At 43.7% G+C, this 23,172-nt stretch overlaps 1 protein-coding gene across 3 annotated transcripts in view; it reads right to left on the bottom strand.

Annotated features, from left to right (window-relative positions):
* Positions 1–1,007: 1,007 nt before the first annotated feature.
* mapk12a (mitogen-activated protein kinase 12a) overlaps positions 1,008–23,172 on the bottom strand; it is a 42,906-nt gene continuing 20,741 nt past the window's right edge. For all 3 annotated transcript variants that reach the window (XM_078419766.1, XM_078419769.1, XM_078419767.1), the window contains 6 exons: positions 22,584–22,698; positions 21,332–21,403; positions 19,879–19,958; positions 18,484–18,562; positions 17,208–17,381; positions 1,008–7,496 (listed from right to left, as the gene is read on the bottom strand). In XM_078419766.1, coding sequence (XP_078275892.1) covers positions 7,423–7,496; positions 17,208–17,381; positions 18,484–18,562; positions 19,879–19,958; positions 21,332–21,403; positions 22,584–22,698 — 594 coding nt within the window. In that variant the 3' untranslated portion in view covers positions 1,008–7,422. The remainder of the gene's footprint in view (positions 7,497–17,207; positions 17,382–18,483; positions 18,563–19,878; positions 19,959–21,331; positions 21,404–22,583; positions 22,699–23,172) is intronic.

Below are 23,172 nucleotides of genomic sequence, written 5' to 3'. Positions count from 1 at the left end.
TGTCACAGTTGTGCAACTAGTAGATCTCATTCTTCACAGCTCCAGCAACCTAGGTTCAATACTGACATCTTTTGTTGTCTGTATGGAGTTTGTGCATTCTTCCTCTGACTGCTTGGGTGTCCTTTTTCTCCCATATTCCAAAGACTTGTGGGTTGGTAGATTAATTGCCCACAGTAAATTACCCCTAGGGTATGGATAAGTGGCAAATTCTGGGGATGTTGATGGGAATGTGGGGAAAATAGGTTACTGGCAACAAATAGTGGGGGAATAGGATTGCTTTGTGACTCAATGGCCTGGATGGCCAAGAGAAAGATGGATTCTAATCTTTGGGACAACCTTTAAAAATAATTGGAACAATGAGGATTGCTAACACAACCTTGCAGAATTTAACTTGTATGTCGCAAGTCAGTTGAGTTAACCATAAACCTTTGCACTTTTTGCTTGCAGTGGAAAATTGTTGAAGATGTACCATTTGGCTTTCAAAGTTTTAGAGCTGCTGATCCACAGAGTTGGATTTAGTGAAGTTTTAATACTTATCTTAAAAAGAGCCAAACATTATTCATGGAACAAAGAGCAGGCCCAAACCTGATCCAGCCTGATGTGGTTTGATACCCCACTTTGCACAGTGAAGGAAGACCTGTAGTTGAGCTGCGGTGCTCTGCGTAATGCTTGGGCTTTGATCGATGTAACTGAGATGCATGGATGGATGACAACAAGCCCAACGCACAAAAAACTTCCAGAACGCTTTGATCGACAGCAATACCAAGCAAACTGCCAACTGATGAACCTTCAAATGGAGGGTGAATACAGTTTGGTGTCACGAGATAAACTTTGAAAATTAGGTGTGTAGGAAGGAACTGTAGATAGACACAACATGCTGGAGTAACTCAGCGGGACAGGCAGCATCTCTGGAGAGAAGGAATGGGTGACGTTTCGGGTCGAGACCCTTCTTCAGACATCAGACAATTTCAGAAATTAAGATATTTTCCTGCTCACTCCTGAGCAGGGGTGTGAGGTGGGCACAAAGATTAAAGACACTAACAAAATGGCTCATTTAACTAAACAAAGTTGCAATGTTTAATAACAAGTCACATTCTAAAAATATTACTACAAAATTCCTTTAAAGCTACACTTTTTCTTTTTGGAAGTGCACTTCAGTATTATTTATTGTTGGAATTGAACAGCACAGAGACTGAAACCAGTGGCAATGCCTCCCTAATTAAATGTAACCTCCCTAATTATGTTATGGAATTTGTCTGTGTGGTTGCTAACACTTGGCATTGATGTAGGTATCTACTTGCATGAAGCTGTAACTTAGCCGTATGATACCATAGGTCAACTACCTCATGTATCCTGATATACAGATTAAAAAAAACCCCAAATATTCTCCAGTGACAAACAGAGTTCTAAAACACTTAGAAATCAAGGTTGTTTATGTAATCTCAATTCAATGTCCTTGTCCTGAAATGAAGTCTAATTTGGTAAAATTCTTCTTTGATCAGTTTTTGTCTGATTTTAATTAAGGTAGCTTTTATTACATCATCTCCCATTATTGCAATAATTAATTTCACAGCCTCGGGACAAATAAGAAAAGGCATATTGTAAAGATTTCATAAAGGATTATTTTTGCAAAGTAAAAATGAGTCAGTTGTTTCGCTGTAAAATTATTTGAAAATGAAATAAATAATTAAATCATGCTTGCCAAATTGCTATATTCAGAAGTGAAGCATTTCACACATATTAAAATATAAAAGTATGAGGTATTACATTTTGAGAAGTTGAATCAGGCAAGACCCTCACGGAAAATAATAGGGCCCTGGGGAGTGTTGCAGAGCAGAAGGATCTTGGAGTACAAGTACACAGCTCCTTGAAAGTGGTGTTCCACGTAGTTAGGGTGATCAGTCAGGGTACTGAGTATAGAAGTTGCGACGTTATTTTACAGTTGCACAAGAGGTTGGCAAGGCTGTACTTGGAGTATTGTCTTCCGTTTTGGTCAGCCCGCGATTGGGAAGATGGCATTAATTGGGACGATGCAGAGAAGGACTCAGAGAAGAACCTGAGAGGCAAGTTTTTCACAGGGAGGGCGGTGTGAAACGAGCTGCTAGAGGAGGTAGGTGAGGCAGGTACAAAAACATTTAAAAGACATTTGGACTGGTACATGTTTGGGAAAGATTTTGAGGGGTATGGGCCAAAGACGGGCAAATAGGACTAGCTTCCATGGGGCATTTTGATTGTCATGGACCAGTTGGGCTGAAGGGCCTGTTTCCGTATTGTCCTTCTGGTTCCTATTAAATCATCTCCCTTTCATCTTGAACCTATGCTCTATAATTTGTGATTCCCTTAACTTGAGAAAAATACTTTGAGCTGTCACCCTATCTATTCCCCTCATGATTTTATACATCTCTATAAGATCCCCCTTCAGCCTCCTTTGCTCCAAGGAATATAGTTCTAGCCTGCCCAACCTCTCCCTGTAGCTGAGGCTCTCAAGTCCTGACACCGTCCGCATAAAATTTCTCTGCACTCTTTCCCGCTTTATGGCATCTTTCAAACAACAGGATGACCAAAACTGAACACAATACTCCAAGTGCAGCCTCACCAACATCTTGTACAATTGCAACTTAATGTCACAACTTCTTTATTCAATTCCCTAAATGATGAGGGCCAGTGTGCCAAAAGCCTTCTTCACCACCCTACCTCTTTGCAAGTTTCCCTGAAAGTGCTAATGTACCTCCACTCCTACATCCCTCTGCTCTACGACACTCCCCGGGGCCCCACCATTCATGTGATGATCCTGCTCTGGTTTAACTTCCTAAAATGCACCAGTTTACACTAATCTGAATTAAACTCCATTAACCATTCCTCTGTAATTCTTGACAACCATCCTCATTGTCTATGATACGTCTTATTTTAGTGTAATCTGCAAACGTATTATTCATGATTGTATGGATTGCAAGTTATCCACAACTTCAATAGCTCCTTAGACAATTAGATCATGATTGAACAGTTATTTTTCTCAAAATGTTACTTAATTAATCTTTTAATCAATTTTTTTCTTGCTGTTTCTAAAGTGAATATGGAGTTGAATTGAACAGTGTGGCTGCAATGAGATTACATTTTCAAGACCATGGTTTGAATTAATGTTACTTGCTCTGATACAAGCTATCAAAAAACATTTTACTCCAAACCACTCGCCTTGGTTGTTCTGTAATTTGTACCTTATCGCATCAAAACCATTAATATTTAATATGTGTGCTGTGTGGCATAAAGGTATTTGATGAAACCATTTTGAAGATTGATAGTTCCAGATGACACTCAGAATTAGCACAATTGACTCTGAGTTAAAAGGTTCAGTGTTCAGGTCTGTTCTCCAGGAAACTTGAGCACAAGAACTCTTAACTGAAGGACTTTAACTGTACAGAAGAAACATACTTGGCATTTTTTAGATGAGGTGTTAAACTGAATTTGTTGAATCAGATGGAGCCATCATGTAAAGCCTGACCAATATTTATCTCAGCCAGCAATTATCTGGCCATTATCACATTGCTGGTTGAGGGAGTCCATTTTGTGCTGATTGACTGCTGTATTTTATATGTTCCAACAGTGACTTCACTTCACATTGTACTTCATGGCCTTTAAATCACTTTGGGATAGACACAAAATGCTGGAGAAACTCAGCGGGACAGGCAGCATCTCTCTTTTTGTTTGGTGTTGGTTTATGATTGTGCGTGTTATTGCATTTTTATTGATTATTCTTATTGGTCTTATTGTTCAACTGCGGGTAATGTTTCATTTCACTACACATTTATGTGTATGTGACAAATAAACGACTATTGACTATTGACTATAGGGGAGGAATGGGTGACGTTTCGGGTCAAGACTCTTCTTCAGACTTTGGGATATCAGGAGGTTTTAAGAGGATGGATATAAATAGATCGGGTTGGCAGAATCAAGGGTTTGGTTCCTCAAACGTGCTCAGGAGTGAGGGTAGGATTAATCGGCTAAAACTGCAGCATTTCACAACCAAACACACACCTGCCTGTTCATTATGTTTACCCTATCATTATGGGATTAACTTCCAGTTGGAGAAAATCAGTTCTACATCTGCTTTCCCAAGCTCTGCATATCACTTGGGTTTATATCAATGCGTCATCTTTGTTAATCATACTTTCTGTTCTTGAGCAACATAAGATGCCTCTGGTTGTGTGGTTGTGTTATCTTAATGTTTTGTGAGGCCAAACATCTGGAGAGAAGTTTGTTTTGAACTAGTAAGGGATATATTTTTGTCCCTCCGTTCTCAAATTTCTCATTATTTGTGAAATCTCAGTGAGATCAATTATGTTTGCAAGTATGGCTCTTCACTCTTAGTAGTTTTCAAAATGCTTGGTGCTATCTGAAGCTTGGATGCCTCAGGTGGGGATGAATCCTACCGTATGAGGGTTGTCTCCCTATTAATACTAATCGATAAAGTCGATTAAAAACGTTTTGGATTTGTGTTTCTGATCGAAGTACCTGGGGTACATAAAGCTTCTGTTCCTGAGAGTTACTCCAGCATTTTGTGAATAAATACCTCGATTTGTACCAGCATCTGCAGTTATTTTCTTACACTACCTGTTCCTGAGAAATATCTGTAAGCAGATTTTCCTTAAATCTGAAATGGACACTTCTCCCCAATACCAAGAACACTTTCCCTCAAAACCAAAATAAAGATCCATTGCCCGAAATAGTTGAGCCACATGTTGATGATATGCTATTTTGTTGTTTTCTCAGTACTGCATTGCACTGCCTTCTGTTTTCTACAGCTACCCATGTATTGATTAGACTTTATGCAGAGTTGATGCAGCTCTCTATGACTGGTTATGCTATATTTGGGGTATACAGTAAACCCTCTATATAACGGATTTTGCTTATGGTGGAATGAGGTGTCCATTCGTGGTGACGGTTGGCGGGCCGTGCGCAATGCAGCAATCGGCCATGGAAGGGTGGTGGCGAGGAGAGAGCGAGCAATAAAACACCCTTGAAGAACGTTGCATTGGGGACGGGTTTGCAGCGGCTGCTACAAAACGAGGTCCCGCGTGTTGGATGCGAGCACAGCGCACCTGTGTCGCCCTGGCAGTGCGTGCCTCAATCGCCTGGTAATGGTGCCTGGCTCTCTTTGCACTTCCCCCACTTCTGCCAGATTACCCAAAGAGTTGGAGGAGCGGAGAGAAAATCTTTTTCCCAGGGCGAAAATGTCAAAGATTAGAGGACATAGCTTTATGGTGAAAGCTGGAAAAGTTAAAGAAGATGTGCAGGGCAAGTTTTTTTTAAACATATTGGGTGGTGGAATGAGCTGCCAAGGATGATGGTGAAGGCAGATACAGAGAAACAGAGAGAGACAAAGAAAATACTGGCTTTTAGATAGGCAGATGGATATGCCGAGAAGTGAGGGATATGGAGCATGTGCACGCAGATGAGATGAGTTTAACTTGGTATCATTTCAGCACAGATATTGAGGGCTGCCTTTGCTATACTGTACTGTTCTATGTTCTAAACATTAGAACTTATTCAGTCTAATACGAGTAAACCTTCAATGGTTTGAATAGTCTTAATTATTGCCAAACAACCACTCTGGCTGGAAGTTAATGTTAAAAAGGTTTGCATTCCTTTGGATCTTAACTTCAAAGGTTTAAAAATGAATAGTTTCATTCATTTTGTCTAAATTTTAATCCAACCTCTTTATTACGCTTCTTGCAAATACCTGGACATTGAATTACATATTCCAAAGAGCACCTTCACATTCAGAATGGAGACTGTTCATGAACAATTCTGTACTCTGACCTGTTGCACAGTTGCTTGTCTTGTAAACACGAGGGTCAGATGCACGATAGAATGTACTGTTCCTCTTACAGTTGACTTCAAAGAACTTTTATACAAAACCCTTAGAAAGTCAATGGGGATATTCAAGTCTATTGAACAATATACAATGAGTTTTGACAGTCATTTACACTGTGACCTCAATGTCAGTTAAGTAAATGGAATTGAGTGCCTGTTATTATCTAGAAAAATTGAAAATGAAGAAAAGGAAATGTGGATAAAGTCTGGGCAGTGCCACATGGGATCATTATCAAATTCCTCAAGTCAGTTCGTCTTCGTGTTCTACACAAGGATTGCACTATTTAAGCTCAGATAATTACTTCCAGTAAGCGTTTCAGTGTTTTGTAACGGTGGACTTCTGATTAGATCAATTTTCAATAACATTTTGATGTTATAATTCAAATAATTCATCAAATATTAGCAGCAGCTTTATATTACCTTACCAAGATTACCTGCAGAATCCTAATGAAAGATGTGATATAACATGGAATTAGTGTAGTCAGGAGACAGATATAATGCAGATGGGACAGTTTGCATTATGTTAGTAACTAAAGCACCTTCAATATAGGGGAACATTTCAAGGCCCTTCATAAACGCATTATTGGACAAACGTGTGATTAATGACATTATTTAGTATCTTAGCACACGAGGCCTGGAAAACTGTGCTGAAAAAGTAGGGTTGCCAACTTCCTCACTCCCAAATAAGGGACAAGGTGATGTTACCGCCCCACGCACCACGTGATCTCACCCAGCCAGCGGCCACGTGCTCCTGCTCCACCAATGGCGGTCACCCGGGCCAGGAGGCAGGTTGCAATGCAAACTCCGTTAGGCGGCGCCCGGGCCTTCAGTGGCCCTTGGGCTACAGTGTCGAGGCCTACAGTAGCGTCTGGGCCTAACATGGGACAAGGGCAGTCCCGTACGGGACAAACCAATTTAGCCCAAAATACGGGATGTCCCGACTAATACGGGACAGTTGGCAACCCCATGAGAAAATGCTACAGAAAATCCACCGTTAAAACAGGATGAGAGCATTTGGTTCTGCTTTTCATATTTCCAATGAATCTGAAGTTGCAAATAATGAGGGTGATATTCAAAGCTGTTAAGGTGAGTGGAAAATAAACATAAAATGGCGGAGTAACTCAGCGGGTCAGGCAACGTCTCGAGAGAACAAACAGTGACGTTTTGGGTTGGGACCCTTCTTCAGACTGATTTTTTGGGGGGAAAGTTTGGTGTGAGGACAAGATTCCCTTTGCTGTTTTTTTTCTAACTTAACTTTATCTAACAGGAGAAAATCCTGTCTGGAATTGTAAAATGCTAGGCAGAGGAATGTTTACGAATATTCTAACTCTGAAGGCACCTTTCAAAGAACGTTGATAGTGTCAGTTTGACCTTGCAAGAAACAAATCACTCTGTATTTGAACTGGAGGCCATCGGCATAGAATTACAGTACTGTACATATTTTTCCAAAGGCTAAAAACAAAACACATCTAAAATAATTAATGTTTTCACAGCTCCTTGCTGCACAAATATATACTTTGCCTGGTTTGTTGTGTGGTTATGAAGCCAGAGTTACACTGAAGTTTCTTTAGACTCTGGTACTGCTGTTGAAGTCTTAAAGTTAACCACTTCTTCATATGTATGACCTAGACAGAATAGAAATTGATTATTTTTCTTGGAATAGGTTATATTTTACATATTGTGTTGATATATTTCCTATTGTTCTTTGACAATTTTGACATTCAAAGAAATCTGACTGTCTCACACCATCTATGAAGAACTGAATCCTACAGAGGATTCACCAATTTCCACATCATCATCGTAACAATCCCCATGTTGATAGGGACCAAGTGCAGAAGAGGTCGAGCAGCAGCCAGTCAAAGGCCTCTGGAGGATAATGGTGCTCGGGGTGGAGAAGAACGAAAGAAACCCTAGGTGGTACTGCCCTCAATTTGACTGGATCAGGAAGAGTGGATCCGAATGCAGCTAGTCTCAATGAGCAGGGCAATAAGGAAGGAACACAGGTGGATGGTGAAGAGGTTGCACTTGACAATGAGTGCAGTGAGATCGGGAAAGACGGGGCTTGGTTATTTCCCCCTTTTCCCCATTTTGCGTGTAGTGTTGCATCATTGGTGTGAGGGTGCAAGTCTATTGATATCTTTCCCAATATAGTCATCCTTCATGTTCTATGGGGCATCTGAACATGTACATGGATAGGTAAGGTTTGGCGGGATATGGGTCAAATGTGGGCGAATTGCACTGGCTTAGATGGGCATCTTGGTCGGCATGGATGAGTTGGGCTGAAAGGCCTGTTTCTGTGCTATATGACTCTAGGTGACTATCAAAACATTTAACTTCGGCTATTCAACTGTCGAAGAAACATAATGACCCTCTAATAGGGCTGTACAAGTACACACTGGACCCATTGAGTAAACAAAGGTGGACACTGTTGGTTTTCTGCCCTCTGCACCCGAAGGTTAACAGGGCTAATTATTACATTTCATCTCTTAATTTGAATGGAAATCATATCCCCAGAACTGGATCCTTCATGGTTAGACAGCAGCTGGGTTGAGAATTAATTTTTCAGCTGTGGAGCTCTATTCAGAGTGGAATTACAAAGGAAACCACATCCAACAAAGAAATCAGAGAAACTACCACAAATGGAACTGTAACAGGGAGCTAAGAGTACGGCAAACAAGCAGTGAAGTCATCTCAGGGGAAATCCAGGTAGAAATTTAAATAGGGAATGCAAGGGTTTATTAAATCAAGATAAAGTCCAAGAAGCGTTTCATCTCAGTTTTTATACTTCAAAATTACTGTCTGAAAATTATTTAATCGATAGACTGGTTTATTTTACAGTAGCAGCACTCACCTGGAAGATAATGGCCATAAAAGGAGCATCGGACTCTTCCTATCTTTGAAATAGAGCTTCAGGATCAAACAAAGTTGTGTTTCCACAGATGAAAGCAGTAACAACCTCTTGGCTGTATATCAACTATATGATTTAACCCAAATATCAGAAGATCACCCTGATCCACACAGGTCAAAGTTTTTCATTTTTCCTCTTTTTTACAGTGTGGTCGAGGGGGCATCGTGGTCGGCATAGGCATGTTGGGCCGAAGGGCCCATTTCCCTACTATATGGCTCTATGACTCTGAACACCGAAAACCCGGTGGAGGAAGAGATGAAATGTGAAGGTGAGAAGTACAAGTGTTTGAAGAGGATTAAAATGGAGATAAAATGAGCGCAAAGTTGGCAATCAAAGAGTGAAAATGACGTGAAGGAACTGAAGAAGGGTCTCGACCCGAAACGTCACCCATTCCTTCTCTCCAGAGATGCTGCCTGTCCCGCTGAGTTACCCCAGCGTTTCGTGTCTACCTTTGGAGGAACAGGAAACCAAAATAGGATCCTTTACAGATTCACTGCACACACGACATTCAGAAGGGCGCAGGGCTTTCTGGGGAATCTGGGAATTGATGAATTAGGTATTTTGTTTGAATTTCTTTCTTTCAGATAAGTCTTGGACAAATTTTAATGATCACCACCCTGGAGCAAGTGAGACAGTGAGTGAGAACATCATATTCTTGGGTGGCTCCCTGATGTTGCAGCTGCTTTATTAAATAGAGTGTACAGTGCAAACAAGCCACTTATCTCATTAGCTCTCTGTAGGTGCTAGTGCTCGACACATTGTTCCACCTCCCTATTCATTAACACTTCCTAATGTTTCATAAATTTCCCCTTCAATACACTTCTGCTATTCAATTCAGTTGTTGACTATGATAGCACAAAGTATATTAATTTTTCTTCAGTATGGTTGGTAGTTATTTTGGTGACTGCCTGCACCTCTAGATGCCTTCTTATAGCTGCTCTGCTGACTATTGTAGGTATCATATTCTGACATATTTTTTGGTTTAGGACTGACAATCTTATTGGTATTGTATTGATAATAGTTTATTATTGTCACGTGTACCAAGAAACAGTTAAAAGGGCAGCGCAGCGGTAGAGTTGCTGTCTTACAGCGAATGCAGCGCCGGAGACTCGGGTTCGATCCTGACTACGGGCGCCGTCTGTATGGAGTTTGTACGTTCTCCCCGTGACCTGCGTGGGTTTTCACCGAGATCTTCGGTTCCCTCCCACACTCCAAAGACGTACAGGTAGGTAGGTTAATTGACTGGGTAAATGTTTTAAAAAAATTGTCCCTAGTGTGTGTAGTATGGTGTTAATGTGCGGGGATCGCTGGGCGGCGCGGACTCGGTGGGCCGAAGGGCCTGTCTCCGCGCTGTATCTCTAAATCTAAAATCTAAATCTAAAAAGCTTCTTTTGCATCTTATCCAATTAAAACATAATATACACATGTACAATCAACCCATACCTGTTGTGATATTGCCTGGGACTACTTTGTGTATCATATCATATCATATCATATATCTACAGCCGGAAACAGCCTACTTTGTTTGCATGTGCAGGAGTGCGTATATAAGAGGTTGGTGTGATTGGGTGGTCACTCTGGATCCAGATGACCACGGAATAAACAGCCTGGAGTTGAGCTCCAGCATTGTAACCTTTTATACACGTGTACTTGTGGTCCGTCCAGAGTCACTAAAGGTACAACAGGTACCGAACCACGAAGTACAACATGGTGGCAGCGGTTTGGTGATTTGCCTAGAAAGGTAAAGAGAAACCCAAGCGGAAAAGGTTCACAAGTCAAAAAAAAAAAAAAAAAATTTTAAATTTAAAAGAATTTTTTTTTGGTGAAAACTATACTACGAAAATAATTAAACTAGTGCCCTAGGGGAAAGAAACAGAAATAAAGAGTAGTTTCCAGCTCGTACGGGACGCTGGATTGCCTCTCGACAGGGCCTACCGTGTATGTGCACTTACCTGATCTGCAGTCAGCGCTGAGCTGCCGACGGGACGTTGCAAGCTGCTGAGGGAGGTGTGTGAAGGCCCACACCGACGACGACACCGTCACCGACAGGGACCGGTGAGACCCGACATCGCGGGGGAGTGCAGAGACCGGTGAGACCCGACATCGCGGGGGAGTTCGGCGACCGGAGGGACCGACCACCCACGGAGGCGCGACGACCGGTAAGGTCGAGGCACTGCATTCTTACCCAGGCGCGGCAACCGGTGAGTCGGGAAGGCCCTGGGCCCAAGGCAGCGGCAGCACGCGTCGACTGAGTAGCAGCGGCCGGGAGCACCTGTGGGCGGGGCCAACGCGCACCGCAGCCGAGGCCCGATCGCACCGCGGTTACAGCAGCTGGGAGCTGCATCGTTGCGAGCCCATCGTTGCGGGCCCATCGTTGCGGGCCCATCGTTGCGGGCCCATCGTTGCGAGGCAGATCATCGCAGTGGAGCAGCGACCTTTACCCATCTAGAGCCTACGCTACGCTGATCTACACGGCCAGTCTGCTTCTTGAAGGGAAGATTTGGACATTGCTTTGTGTGCTTATCTGTGTGTAATACTGCAAGATTACTGTTTGCATTTGATACTATGGTATATGTATGTTTATTTCTGTGAATGCATATAGTGCTATAGATTTGCTGATAGCAAGGGTTGGGGTCCTGTGATACGGTTGTTTTTGGTTTTATTTATAATTGTTCAAGTTACCGTGTTTCCGCCATATAGTGCAAATAATATGTCTCGGTTACCTGAAATGAACTGGCAAGTGCTGGACATCCCCACTGAGTTCTCCCTGTTCAAGGAAAGGTTGCAACTGTGCCTGGAAGACTTAGAAGTTGCATCGGAATCTAAGCAGGCCACGAAGATAAAAATCGCTTTGGGAGTGGAAGGCCTTCGTCGTTTGAATGCGTCAGGTCTGAGTGTGGAGGATCGGAGCAAACCGGAGTGCATATTGGCATTTTTTGAGGACCAGCTGAGGACGAAGGTAAATTTCAGGGTCCACAGGTTGGAGTTGATGCGGTATCGCCAGAAGCCGGGGGAGTTGCTTGCTCAGTTTGTGACCCGGTGTCGCGAAAAAAGCCTCCAGTGTGACTTCACTGAGCAGGAGCTCACTGACAGAGTCATGGAGTTGGTAATCACGTCCACGCCCCATGAAGGTCTACAGCGAGAGCTTATACAGAAGCCTAAAGGTCACACCATTCCAGAGGTGCTTACGTTAGGCAGGCAGTATGAGGCCATTGCAGCGGGCAGACAGCGCATTGCAAATTTAGAGCCCGGGTCTAGCCATATTGATGCTGTCAAGACACGAGGGTTGACGAAACAGAAGTCGCAGGATGAGAGACAAAACCCTTGTGGCTACTGTGATTTGTTTCATAAGCCCAGGCAATGCCCGGCGTATCGCGACACATGCAAGAAGTGTGGCAAGAAAGGGCATTGGGCAAAATGCTGTAGGAATAAAGTGGATCCTGTGTGCCCATCTAAATGGTCCAGGGGCAAATACAAGCGAGTTGACGAGGTGCAGCAGCAGTCCCATGACGGTGATGCATCGTGCTGTGACAGTCAAGAGGAAGGATCGGATATGTATGTCCATAATATCACCATTTCAGGTATGGACAGGATGCCTCCAATGGGTGATGAGGCATTTGCGGTGTTGAACATCAAATGCCCGTCAATGAAGGGGCAACATCGACTGAAGGTGAAGATAGACACCGGGGCTGGAGGAAATACTCTTCCCCTTCGGATCATACGAGACATGTATCCCAATGACAAATACAAGCAGCACCTACAACCATGCAAAGTCCGTCTGACAGCATATAATGGGACGGAAATCATGTGTGTTGGCACTATATCCGTTTCGTGCCGATACCAAGGGTCGATGTGGTGTCCTCAGGAATTTTTCGTGGTAGACGTGGCAGGATCCGCTGTCATCGGCCTCCCAGGTATTAAGCAACTTCAGGTTGTCACGATACATGCTATGGGAACAGAGGAGCACCCATCAGATGCTCGGAAGGAGCAAGACAGTTTCAACTCGGTGGGGGACCTAATGAAGAGGTGGCCTAATCAGTTTGATCGGATTGGCAACTTCAAGGGGCCAGCCACCCTTCATCTCAAGGAGGAGGCCACACCACACATTGATGCGCCAAGGAAATGTAGTATCCATCTCAAAGACAAGTTGCGGGCTGAGTTGGACAAAATGGAAGATGATGGAGTCATCCGAAAGGTGACTCACCATACGGACTGGTGCAGTTCAATAACCACCTCCGTTAAGAAGGATGGGTCAATCAGGGTATGCCTAGACCCGAAGCGTTTGAATGCAAGTCTCAAACGTTGCCCGCACAAGATCCAGACACTTGAGGAGATCAATCCGGCTTTTGCCAATGGGAAATTGTTCTCCAAACTCGATGCTAAAGCGGGTTATTGGTCTGTCCGACTTGATGAGGCTAGCCAGGAACTTACCACGTTCCGCACGCCTTTTGGCAGGTATTGCTATAGGAGGTTGCCTTTCGGTTTGTCGGTGAGTCAGGATATATTCCAGCAGCGTATGGACACGATCATAGAACAGGTTCCTGGATGCGTCTGCATTGCGGATGATATTGTCATAGTGGGATCCACAGCGCAAGAACATGATTATAATCTACAGAAGCTGTTAGAGGCAGCGTCCCGGGAAGGACTAGCTTTCAACAGTGCTAAGTGCGTAGTGAAGGCTAACTCCATCAACTTCTTCGGGACAATGTATTCAGACACAGGCATTCGGCCAGATCTTGGTAAGGTGCAGGACATTCATAAGATGCCAACACCACAAGATAAGGAAGATTTACAACGGTTCCTGGGGATGATGAATTTTTTATCGCCCTACATCCCAAAGTATGCTGACCTGGTCGCCATTTTGAGGGATTTGTTGAAGAAAGATGTCCCATTCTTGTGGCAAACGGCGTTCTGTAACCTGAAGAGCTGCATACAGGGGGAATCTGTCCTCCAGTACTATCGCCCTGATGCTCCTGTCACCCTTGAGGTAGATGCGTCAATGAAAGGAGTGGGAGCATGCCTTTCGCAGGAAGGACGGCCTGTTGCGTACGCTTCGAAGGCACTGTCTTCATGCCAGTCCAACTACTCCAATATTGAACGCGAGACCCTTGCATTGGTTTTTGGCATCACAAGGTTTCATACATACCTATTTGGGCGGGATTTTAAGGTGCTGACTGATCACAAGCCTCTTGTCACTATCTGCGGCAAACCACTCACGAGTGAGTGCCCCACCCCGACTGCAGCGGTTGCTCATCAAGGTGCAAGGATACAACTTCACCATAGAGCACAGACCTGGGGCTGAGATGATCATTGCTGACACTCTCAGCAGGCTGCCCAATCCGGAGAAGACAGAGAGCATAGATCTCGATGTACATGTAGAGAGCATCTTCTTCGACAACATCGAGGACACGCTAGGTGTCGACTTGATACACTTCGGCAAACTCAAAAGGGTGGAGCTGCAGACAGAAACTTGTCGTGACCCTATACTGCATAGGGTTATGCAGTATGTCCATTCCGGATGGCCGGTGACCCTACAGGAGATACCTACCGACCTGCGGCCCTACTGGTCTTTTCGAGATGAGTTGGGCATGTCAAATGGGGCCATTTTCAAAGGACGGCAAGTAGTCATTCCTGAGTCGATGAGACAGGATGTATTGCAGCAACTTCATGTTGGCCACCAAGGCATTGAGAAGACGAGACTTCTAGCGAGACAAATGGTCTATTGGCCCAACATGAACCAACACATTGATGACCTTGTCCGAAGGTGTAGTCCGTGCCAGATGCACATGCCAGAGCAAATGAGGGAAACACTCATGCCACATGAGATACCAGTCACACCTTGGACCAAAATAGCAATGGACATGTTTGAAATTGACAACGTTCAATATCTTGTCATGGTGGATTACCATTCCAAGTTTCCGGTGGTCAACCGACTGACTAGCACCACGAGTGCCATGGTTGCTAATATGGTGACTGGAATGTTTGGTCTGCTAGGAGCACCGACGGAGATCATCTCCGACAATGGTCCACAATTTGTGGGTGAAGCTTTCCAGTCCATGTGCAAGCAATGGGGAATCACCCATACAACGTCGTCGCCTAGGTACCCTCAGTCGAATGGGCTGGCTGAGCGCATGGTACGAACGGTGAAGTCTGTTATCAAGAAGTCCTTGGCAACGAGACAGAGTGTAGCAGCAGCTTTACTCAACTTGCGCACTACACCGATTGATTCCAAGTTACCGTCACCGGCGGAGATGATGTTTGGAAGACAGATTCGGACGCCTCTCCCCACGAACCTTGACATGAACAAGGCATACGAAGGGCAGAGGACCTTTGAGCAACTTGAGGAGCGTAAGCAGAATATGAAGGCACAGTTTGACAGTTCGGTCAAGAGACATGACTTGTTGCCATTGCACGCTGGACAGAAGGTCCGGGTTCTGGATAAAGCGAATCAGGTCTGGGTTCCAGCAGAAGTGAGATCGGTCTGCGACGAACCCCAGTCAAGGTCTTACATTATTGAGACGCCGAATGGAAATCGGTTCAGGAGGAATCGAGTGCAGTTGAGAGATCTTCCACTGGAGAAGCCAGGGGTTGGTCCCCATTGTGTCCCCCCAGACAGCGATAGGGTTGAGACCCAATGTGAAGCGGAGGAACGACCGGCCCGTAATGATGATGGGGATTATGTGACACGCTCGGGACGTGCCAGTAAGAAACCTGCACGTTACCGTTGATATTTGTTAATGTTATATGGTGTTTCAAAAAAACGTTTGTGTTTAGAGTTTGTTGTTACATATATATATATATATATATATATTTCTTTTATAAGACAAGGGGGATGTTGTGATATTGCCTGGGACTACTTTGTGTATCCCAAGGACTACTTTGTTTGCATGTGCAGGAGTGCGTATATAAGAGGTTGGTGTGATTGGGTGGTCACTCTGGATCCAGATGACCACGGAATAAACAGCCTGGAGTTGAGCTCCAGCATTGTAACCTTTTATACACGTGTACTTGTGGTCCGTCCAGAGTCACTAAAGGTACAACAGGTACCGGACCACGAAGTACAACAATACCCAAGTACAATAGTATATTTTTTTAAAGTCACAAAGTGCTGGAGTAACTCAGCGGGTCAGGCTGCATCCCTGGGGAACATGGATAGGTGATGTTTTAGGTTGAGTTCCTTCTTCAGACCCTTTGTTTGAAGAAGGGTCCCGGCCTGAAGCGTCACCTATCCATTTTCTCCAGAGACGCTGCCTGACCCGCTGAGTTACTCCAGCACTTTGTGTCATTTTTGGTAAACCAGTATCTGCAGTTCCTTGTTTCTACAACAGTATGTTCGTTGTCCCTGATTCTGATATTCCTTACAGATAGAAACATCACATTTTCTACCCAAACAAATCTCTTCATAATTTTACTTTACCCCTCTTTGCTGATATTTGCACCCTTTCACTTTATCCCTTTAAACATTTCCTTGCATCTTTTTTCAGTGGGCTGCTTATTGTTTATAAGATGGAGGACATAACTGCACATAGTGCAGACTAACTAACTAAGATTAAAAACAAATCTAACATTACAAAGTCTGAGCTTCAATACAATCCCGCTAGATGTAAACTGCAATACCTTGTTTGCTTTTGCTGAGTGGGTCATCAACCATTTAAAAAAAAACATTTTTCCTCACAAAAGCAGCAAATACACAAATCCCAATCACAGATCAAGCAAAGTTTCCCTAAAAACCAGGAGCTTATGAATTACATACAACACTTCAGTTATGAAGTTTGCCTGAAACATGGGATGAGAAATTCACTCCAGTCGGCAGCAATAAACGTGTTGCACTGTCAAACGTATTCTGTCATGCTTCCAAAAATTGATTCCATTAATTTCACTGGAAAAGTATTTTGGAAGCAGAAATTATTTCATATAGCTGCTACCGAACAGTTTCCAGCCGAAAGGAAGAAAAGACAGAGAGGGGGGAAAGAACAGGAGGAGCGACTGAAATATTTTGTATCTGTAGCGTGAAGAATGTGAGTGGCTAACTCGTGCCTTGGAGTACTAACAGCAAATGGTTGAATCCAATTACTTTTTCAACCCCCTCATGATTCTGGTTCTGCAGCATTAAAGGTGAGATGAGGAAAAATATTCCACTCACGGGATGGTGGGGATCTGGAACTCGTCACCTGAAAGTGTGTTAGTGATAGAAACTCAAGTCCTAGAGCCGTAATCTGCAGTGTCACAGACTTGGTGCTGGGAGGTGAATTAGGATGGGGAGTTTTCATTCGGACTGGCATAAACAAGATGGACAGAATGGCCTCCTGTGTTGTAAATAATGAAACTGATTAGATACCCAGAAGGAATGGGCAGAACATGAGTTATCGTCAGTGACATCCACCACCTGGGTAATTTTTACAAACAAAAATTGTATGAGTGTTCTTACATTTCCATTCTTCAATGGTGAGTTCTACGTTGTCAAAACTATTGTCGTACACTTTTGCCACGGTCTCTTCCTCAGGATCTCGGTACTGCTCAAAGTACGGGTGAGCCAGGGCCTCTGCCGCAGTTACCCGTTTCTCGGCATCGAGCACAAGCATCTTTTCCAAAAGGTTGACAGCTGTTTACCAAAACAAAAAAAAGGTCAACAAAACATGTCAGAAAACAAATAGAATTCTGTACTCCGAAAAAGGTGTGCATCACAAGCATTAACAAACCAGTACTATACTAAGCTACACTGAAACACCAGTGTAGGAAAATGTATCCAGTTATTTCACAGAAGTGTAAAGAATAAGACACTTAGATTAGGTACTCAGTCACCTAATGTGGGTGAATGGGATGTGTAGGTAGATCTGACAATGGCGTGGACATGGTGGGACATAGGACCAGTTTGTGCACTGTACAACTCTATATTTCTAACTCCCCTGTTTTCCCACATGTTACTTAAAAATTCTTGCAACTGAATGTATTGTGCACAGTTTTGGTCTCCTAATTTGACGAAGGACATCCTTGTAATTGAGGCAGTGCAACGTAGGTTCATGAGATTGATCCGTGGGTTGGCGGGACTGACATATGAGGAAAGATTGAAAAGACTAGGCTTCTATTCACTTAAGTTTAGAAGGATGGGAGGGGATCTTATGGAGACATATAAAATTATAAAAGGACTGGACGAGCACGATGCAGGAAAAATGTTCCCAATGTTTGGCGAGTCCAGAACCAGAGGCCACAGTCTTAGAATAAAGGGGAGGCCATTTAAAACTGAGGTGAGAAGGAACTTTTTTTTACCCAGAGAGTTGTGAATTTGTGGAATTCTCTGCCACAGAGGGCAGTGGAGGCCAAATCACTGGATGGATTTAAGAGAGAGTTAGATAGAGCTCTGGGGGCTAGTGGAATCAAGGGATATGGGGAGAAGGCAGGCACGGGTTATTGATTGTGGATGATCCGCCATGATCACAATGAATGGCGGTGCTGGCTCGAAGGGCCGAATGGCCTCCTCCTGCACCTATTTTTAATGTTTCTATGAATTTACCAAACAAAAAGCAAGGGAGAGGGTTTTCACGATATAAGGCCTGCTTGGTAATACATAACTCCCTGGGCCTTTTCAGCCTTTGAATTTTCCTGTTGGCAGTCCTCAGTTGACTCTGTTGTACACCACTCATTAATGTGCTTCAACAGGTGCTACTTAATTCCTGAGCAGCTAACTAATGAAAAGTGTCTCTTACCCACTTGATTAACATTTCCAAACAGAGCTTTGAAGTCTTTCTTTGGGACACTTTGCAAACTTTTGATGTAGTTTTTAGCCTGTAGAGCACAAAAAATATATTATTTTCAATGCGCAGAACTTACCGGTGCTATATACATATTTAATAGTTACACAAGGACTCCCAAAACATTTAGGATTCAATAATATAGAGTGTTGCAAGATACATATGAACATTTTCAACAAGTTAAAATTTTTTAAATAATTTGCCCAAAGTAAATTTTTATCATCAGATAAGTATCTGAAATGGTCAGTTTGCTTCTGTGGAACGATCAGCTTGGGCTGGAGTTTGAGAAAGTGAGGTGGGGACCAGATTGAAACATACAAGATCAATGGGCTATTGACAAGGTGGGATGAGATGAGGATGTTTTCTCTTTATGTGAGAATCTACGATGAGGGTCCACTGTTTTAAAGCAAGGGGTCACCCATTTTGTCAGGTGCTCATGGTTTGCAACTCTCTTCCTCAAAGGACAATAAAAGTTGAGTCTCTGAATGTTTTTAAAACAGAGATAGATTGTTGATGAGGGTGAAAGGTTACAGGGGTAGATGGGAATGCAGTGCACGGCTGCAGTCACATCAGACGTGATCAAAGTAAGCAGCAGTGCAGGTTTGAGAGCTGAGACTCCTCCTGTTCCTGATTTGCATGTTAGTATTTTAATTTGTTCTTGTTACTTCTAGACTTGCCCATTCCACAGCTGTACATCCATCTTCCAACGCCTCTTAGATTGTATGTGCTTGCATTTACATTTTAAAATTTGGCAAAATCATAACTGCTCCAGAATTAATATGTATATTAATACATACATAAACAAAATTTACCATGGTATGGAGTTACTAAAAATAAAGCAATGATTCCAATCTGTTCAATTCTGAAAAATAATATGGATTTATTAATTTTCAGGTTCATGAAGCTATCTTTACACTACCTGTGCAGTCTCTGCTTGACTGATGCATTCTCCTTGGAACCTTTGACACACTTATTATTCAACTTATCAATCTCCGCTTTAAAAATACCCAATGACTTGGGCTCCCCCAGCATCTGTGGCAATGAATTCCACAGAATTCCACCCTCTGGCTAAAGAAATTCCCATGATCACAAAGACCTTTAAAAATCAAAATTCCCAATGACTTGGCCTCCACTGCTGTCTGTGGCAATGAATTCCACAGAATCATCACCATCTGGCTAAAGGAATTTCCATGATCATGGGGACTTTTATAAATCAATGGGTAGTTTGAGTGAGGCGGTGTGTCGGGCTGCAAAATACTACCATGCCAAGAGAGTGTTAGACAAAAACTAATATTAAAAAGGTAACACATTCCATTCGTCCCTTTTGTAGGCTTTAAATGTTGTACTTACGTCTTGACTTTGCAGCTTCTGAACAAAGTCTTGGGTTGGTGTCCCTGTTATTTTCATGATTTCTGTCAATTGATCTAGATCTGTAAACTATGGGTTAAGAATCATGTTTAAAGAACCACTCAAGAGCCAAATGTAGAGCAGGCATCCAGACATGCAGGTTCCAGTAAATGGCTTCTGCAACGCTGGATGTTCTGGTGAGAACCAGAGATCAATTACAAGTGCAAGGTCTTGCGTCACACAAGACCCAGGATGTGGTCAAGCTGCAAGCTGGTCCCACGCCTCTGCTGCATTTTGCAGCTGCGCAGCTTCCAATGCACTGCTGGTGCAGCTGAGCAGCCCTTCCAATGGGTGCAGCAGGTGGTGAGCAGAGACCAGGCTGGGGAGCTGTCCCAATGGCTTCTGCTCAAGTGCCCCTGACAAGGAGAGGCATTTGAAAACATCTAAAAACAAATGAAAAATCAAAACGAATTATGAACCTGCTGGAAAATGCTATTCTGAAATGTAAAGTAAACAAAATGCATACTTATATTTAGCTTTAAAATGAAGGTTGGCAGCCCTATTAAAAGATACCCATTAAAAGGCACTTGGACAGGTACATGGATGTGAATGTTTTTGAGGGATATGGGCTAAACATGGGCAAGTGGGACTAGCTTAGATGGGGCATCAAGGTCAGCATGAATGAGGTGGGCTGAATGTCCGGTTTCCGTGCTGTATGACTCCATGACTCTCCATTAATCTATTTGAATGAATGGGGCAATGCTGCAAGTGTCAGCAATGGGTGGTGTAAAGTTGAATCATATCCTCCATCCTTGGCTCAGCATGGAGCCTGAAATGCTTTGCTAGCTCTTATTTAAATGTCGCCCAGCCAAATTTAATGGAATGAGAGACTAGTCGGAGCCTGCTGATCTGAAATAGGTGGGGTCCACCTTCAAGTTAAATGCTTACATTTAAACTGAGGTTACTACTCTTCTGCTCTGGAGGTCGGCAACACTGTTGGCCTCAGATAGAGTTGATTTACTCAAGTCATTTAAAAAATCCAACGTGGCCATCAATTGTAAACTTCAGGCTCTAAACGCTAATTATCTGTACTTCCCCAAGAAATATTTAGTCATTTAGGGTGGCACGGTGGCGCAGCGGTAGAGTTGCTGCCTTACAGCGAATGCAGCGCCGGAGACTCAGGTTCAATCCTGACTACGGGCGCCGTCTGTACGGAGTTTGTACGTTCTCCCCGTGACCTGCGTGGGTTTTCTCCGAGATCTTCGGTTTCCTCCCACACTCCAAAGACGTACAGGTATGTAGGTTAATTGACTGGGTAAATGTGTTAATGTGCGGGGATCGCTGGGCGGCACGGACTCGGTGGGCCGAAGGGCCTGTTTCCGCGCTGTATCTCTAAATCTAAAAAAAAATGTATTAGTAATTATCAGGGAGTGCTTGACGTGGTTGTAAAGGATACGATCGATGCCTTTAAAAAGAGGGCGTGTTGTGATCATCTCTGCCATGATACAGCCAACAGACCAGATATCCACTGCAAAAACATGAACATTGTCAATCTCTCATCACACAATCATCAGTATGCAATTTTGGAAACATAACGTTCTGGCAAAGTGAGTAATAAACTTAGTAAGTACACAAGGGCTCAACACACAGGTCCACTTGTGTGCCGATCTGCCATGCAGTCTCACACTCCACGTCCGCACTGACAGTGAGAGTCTATCTGCCTGGTAACAAGGTCAATCCCCAGACCTGTCTCATAATTCCTTCAGGAGCACCAGAGGCAGCAACACTCCTGCAAGCTGCTTTTAGAGTCGGTGTAGTGCTGGAACTCGTCGAGCGTCTTGACCAAGACCCATTGGCAGCTCCACCACACAGGTGCAGCACACCGCCTTCTCAACAGGTGAAACAAGCCGTGGAAATCCTTTATCACAGTCAGGCGGAGTGTATGAGATTACAGGTTTGGACCTTCTACAGCAGACATTCAAAGCACCAGAGTTACCACCAACACTTCTCCAATTCGTTGGCAGGATAAGCAAACCCACATCAGTGTCCTCTCCCAGGCCAACATCCCTAGTTGCACCAGTCTGAGGAATGGCCCTCACCCAAAACGTCACCTATGCATGTTCTCCAGGGATGCTGCCTGACCCGCTGTGTTACTCCTTCCTCAGTTAGCTATGTTGGACAGGCCACATTGTTTGCTTGCCTGTCACCAGATTATACAATTGGGAATGTAGAAACAAGGAACTGTGCATGCTAGTTTACAGAAGGATACACAGAGTGCTGGAGTAGCTCAGCGGGTCAGGCAGCATCTCAGGAGAACATGGATAGGTGACGCTTCTGGTCAGGACTCTTCTTCAGATTGAAGTGAAAATAGGGATTTTAAAAAAAAATCTATCATCGGAAGAGTCTAACAGCAAGAGAGAGAATAATGATTTAAGGATATTTACAAATTCCCCTTTAGTAAAATATCCCTACTGACTCTTTGGGAATCTCTGGCACAGACTGTTCAAAGTGGAGAAGCAGCATTCAAACGCACACAGAAGCCCAGCATAAATGGTGAAAGAACACAAACTATCACCACCCATCCCGTCTGGCACCTCCTGTACCATCTGTGATCATCTGTGGCCATATCCCAAGTTGGCCTTATCCACATAAAGCTGGGGTACTAGCAAGCCACCCGTAATCCCGCGGGACTAATTAACACCAGTTACCTGTTTGAGTATAATGCATCCAGTTAAGTATCACCTCTGGGGCACGGTACCATCTGGTTACCACATAGCCAGTCATTTCCTGATCAGCATGTCTTGCCAACCCAAAGTCCAGAATCTGCAATGCAAGGTGACACGCTTTGAAAAGGCCACAAGTTAAACACATCCCTTTCTCTGTCATGAACAGGTTTTGCATTGAATTCACAAGCAGTTGCTGAATGCATACAAATGCGTAGTGAACAAATACTGCTTTCCTGTCCTTTTACCATTTCACCCTTCCATTATCAGAGTCACAATATCACCGGGGTAGCAAGGCAGTTCTTTAACTTCATTCCCACACTATAGTTAGAGCATAAATCAATTTGGAATTTGGGTTTCAGTGGATAACAGAGCAAAGAAAAATATGGCTTGGAAGAAACTGTCCCATTTTGGATTCATAAGAGACTGCAGAGGCTGGAACCTGGAGCAACAAACGAGCTGCTGGAGGCACTCAGTGGGTCGAGCAGTATCTCCGCATCTGTGGGGAGAAAGGAATTGTCAATGTTTCAGGTCCTGATGCAAAGTTTAGACCGAAATGGCAACAATTCCTTTC

The sequence above is a fragment of the Rhinoraja longicauda genome, chromosome 23 (assembly GCF_053455715.1).
Source record: "Rhinoraja longicauda isolate Sanriku21f chromosome 23, sRhiLon1.1, whole genome shotgun sequence".
Lineage (NCBI taxonomy): Eukaryota > Metazoa > Chordata > Chondrichthyes > Rajiformes > Arhynchobatidae > Rhinoraja > Rhinoraja longicauda.
This window is presented reverse-complemented; position numbering and strand designations above follow the sequence as displayed.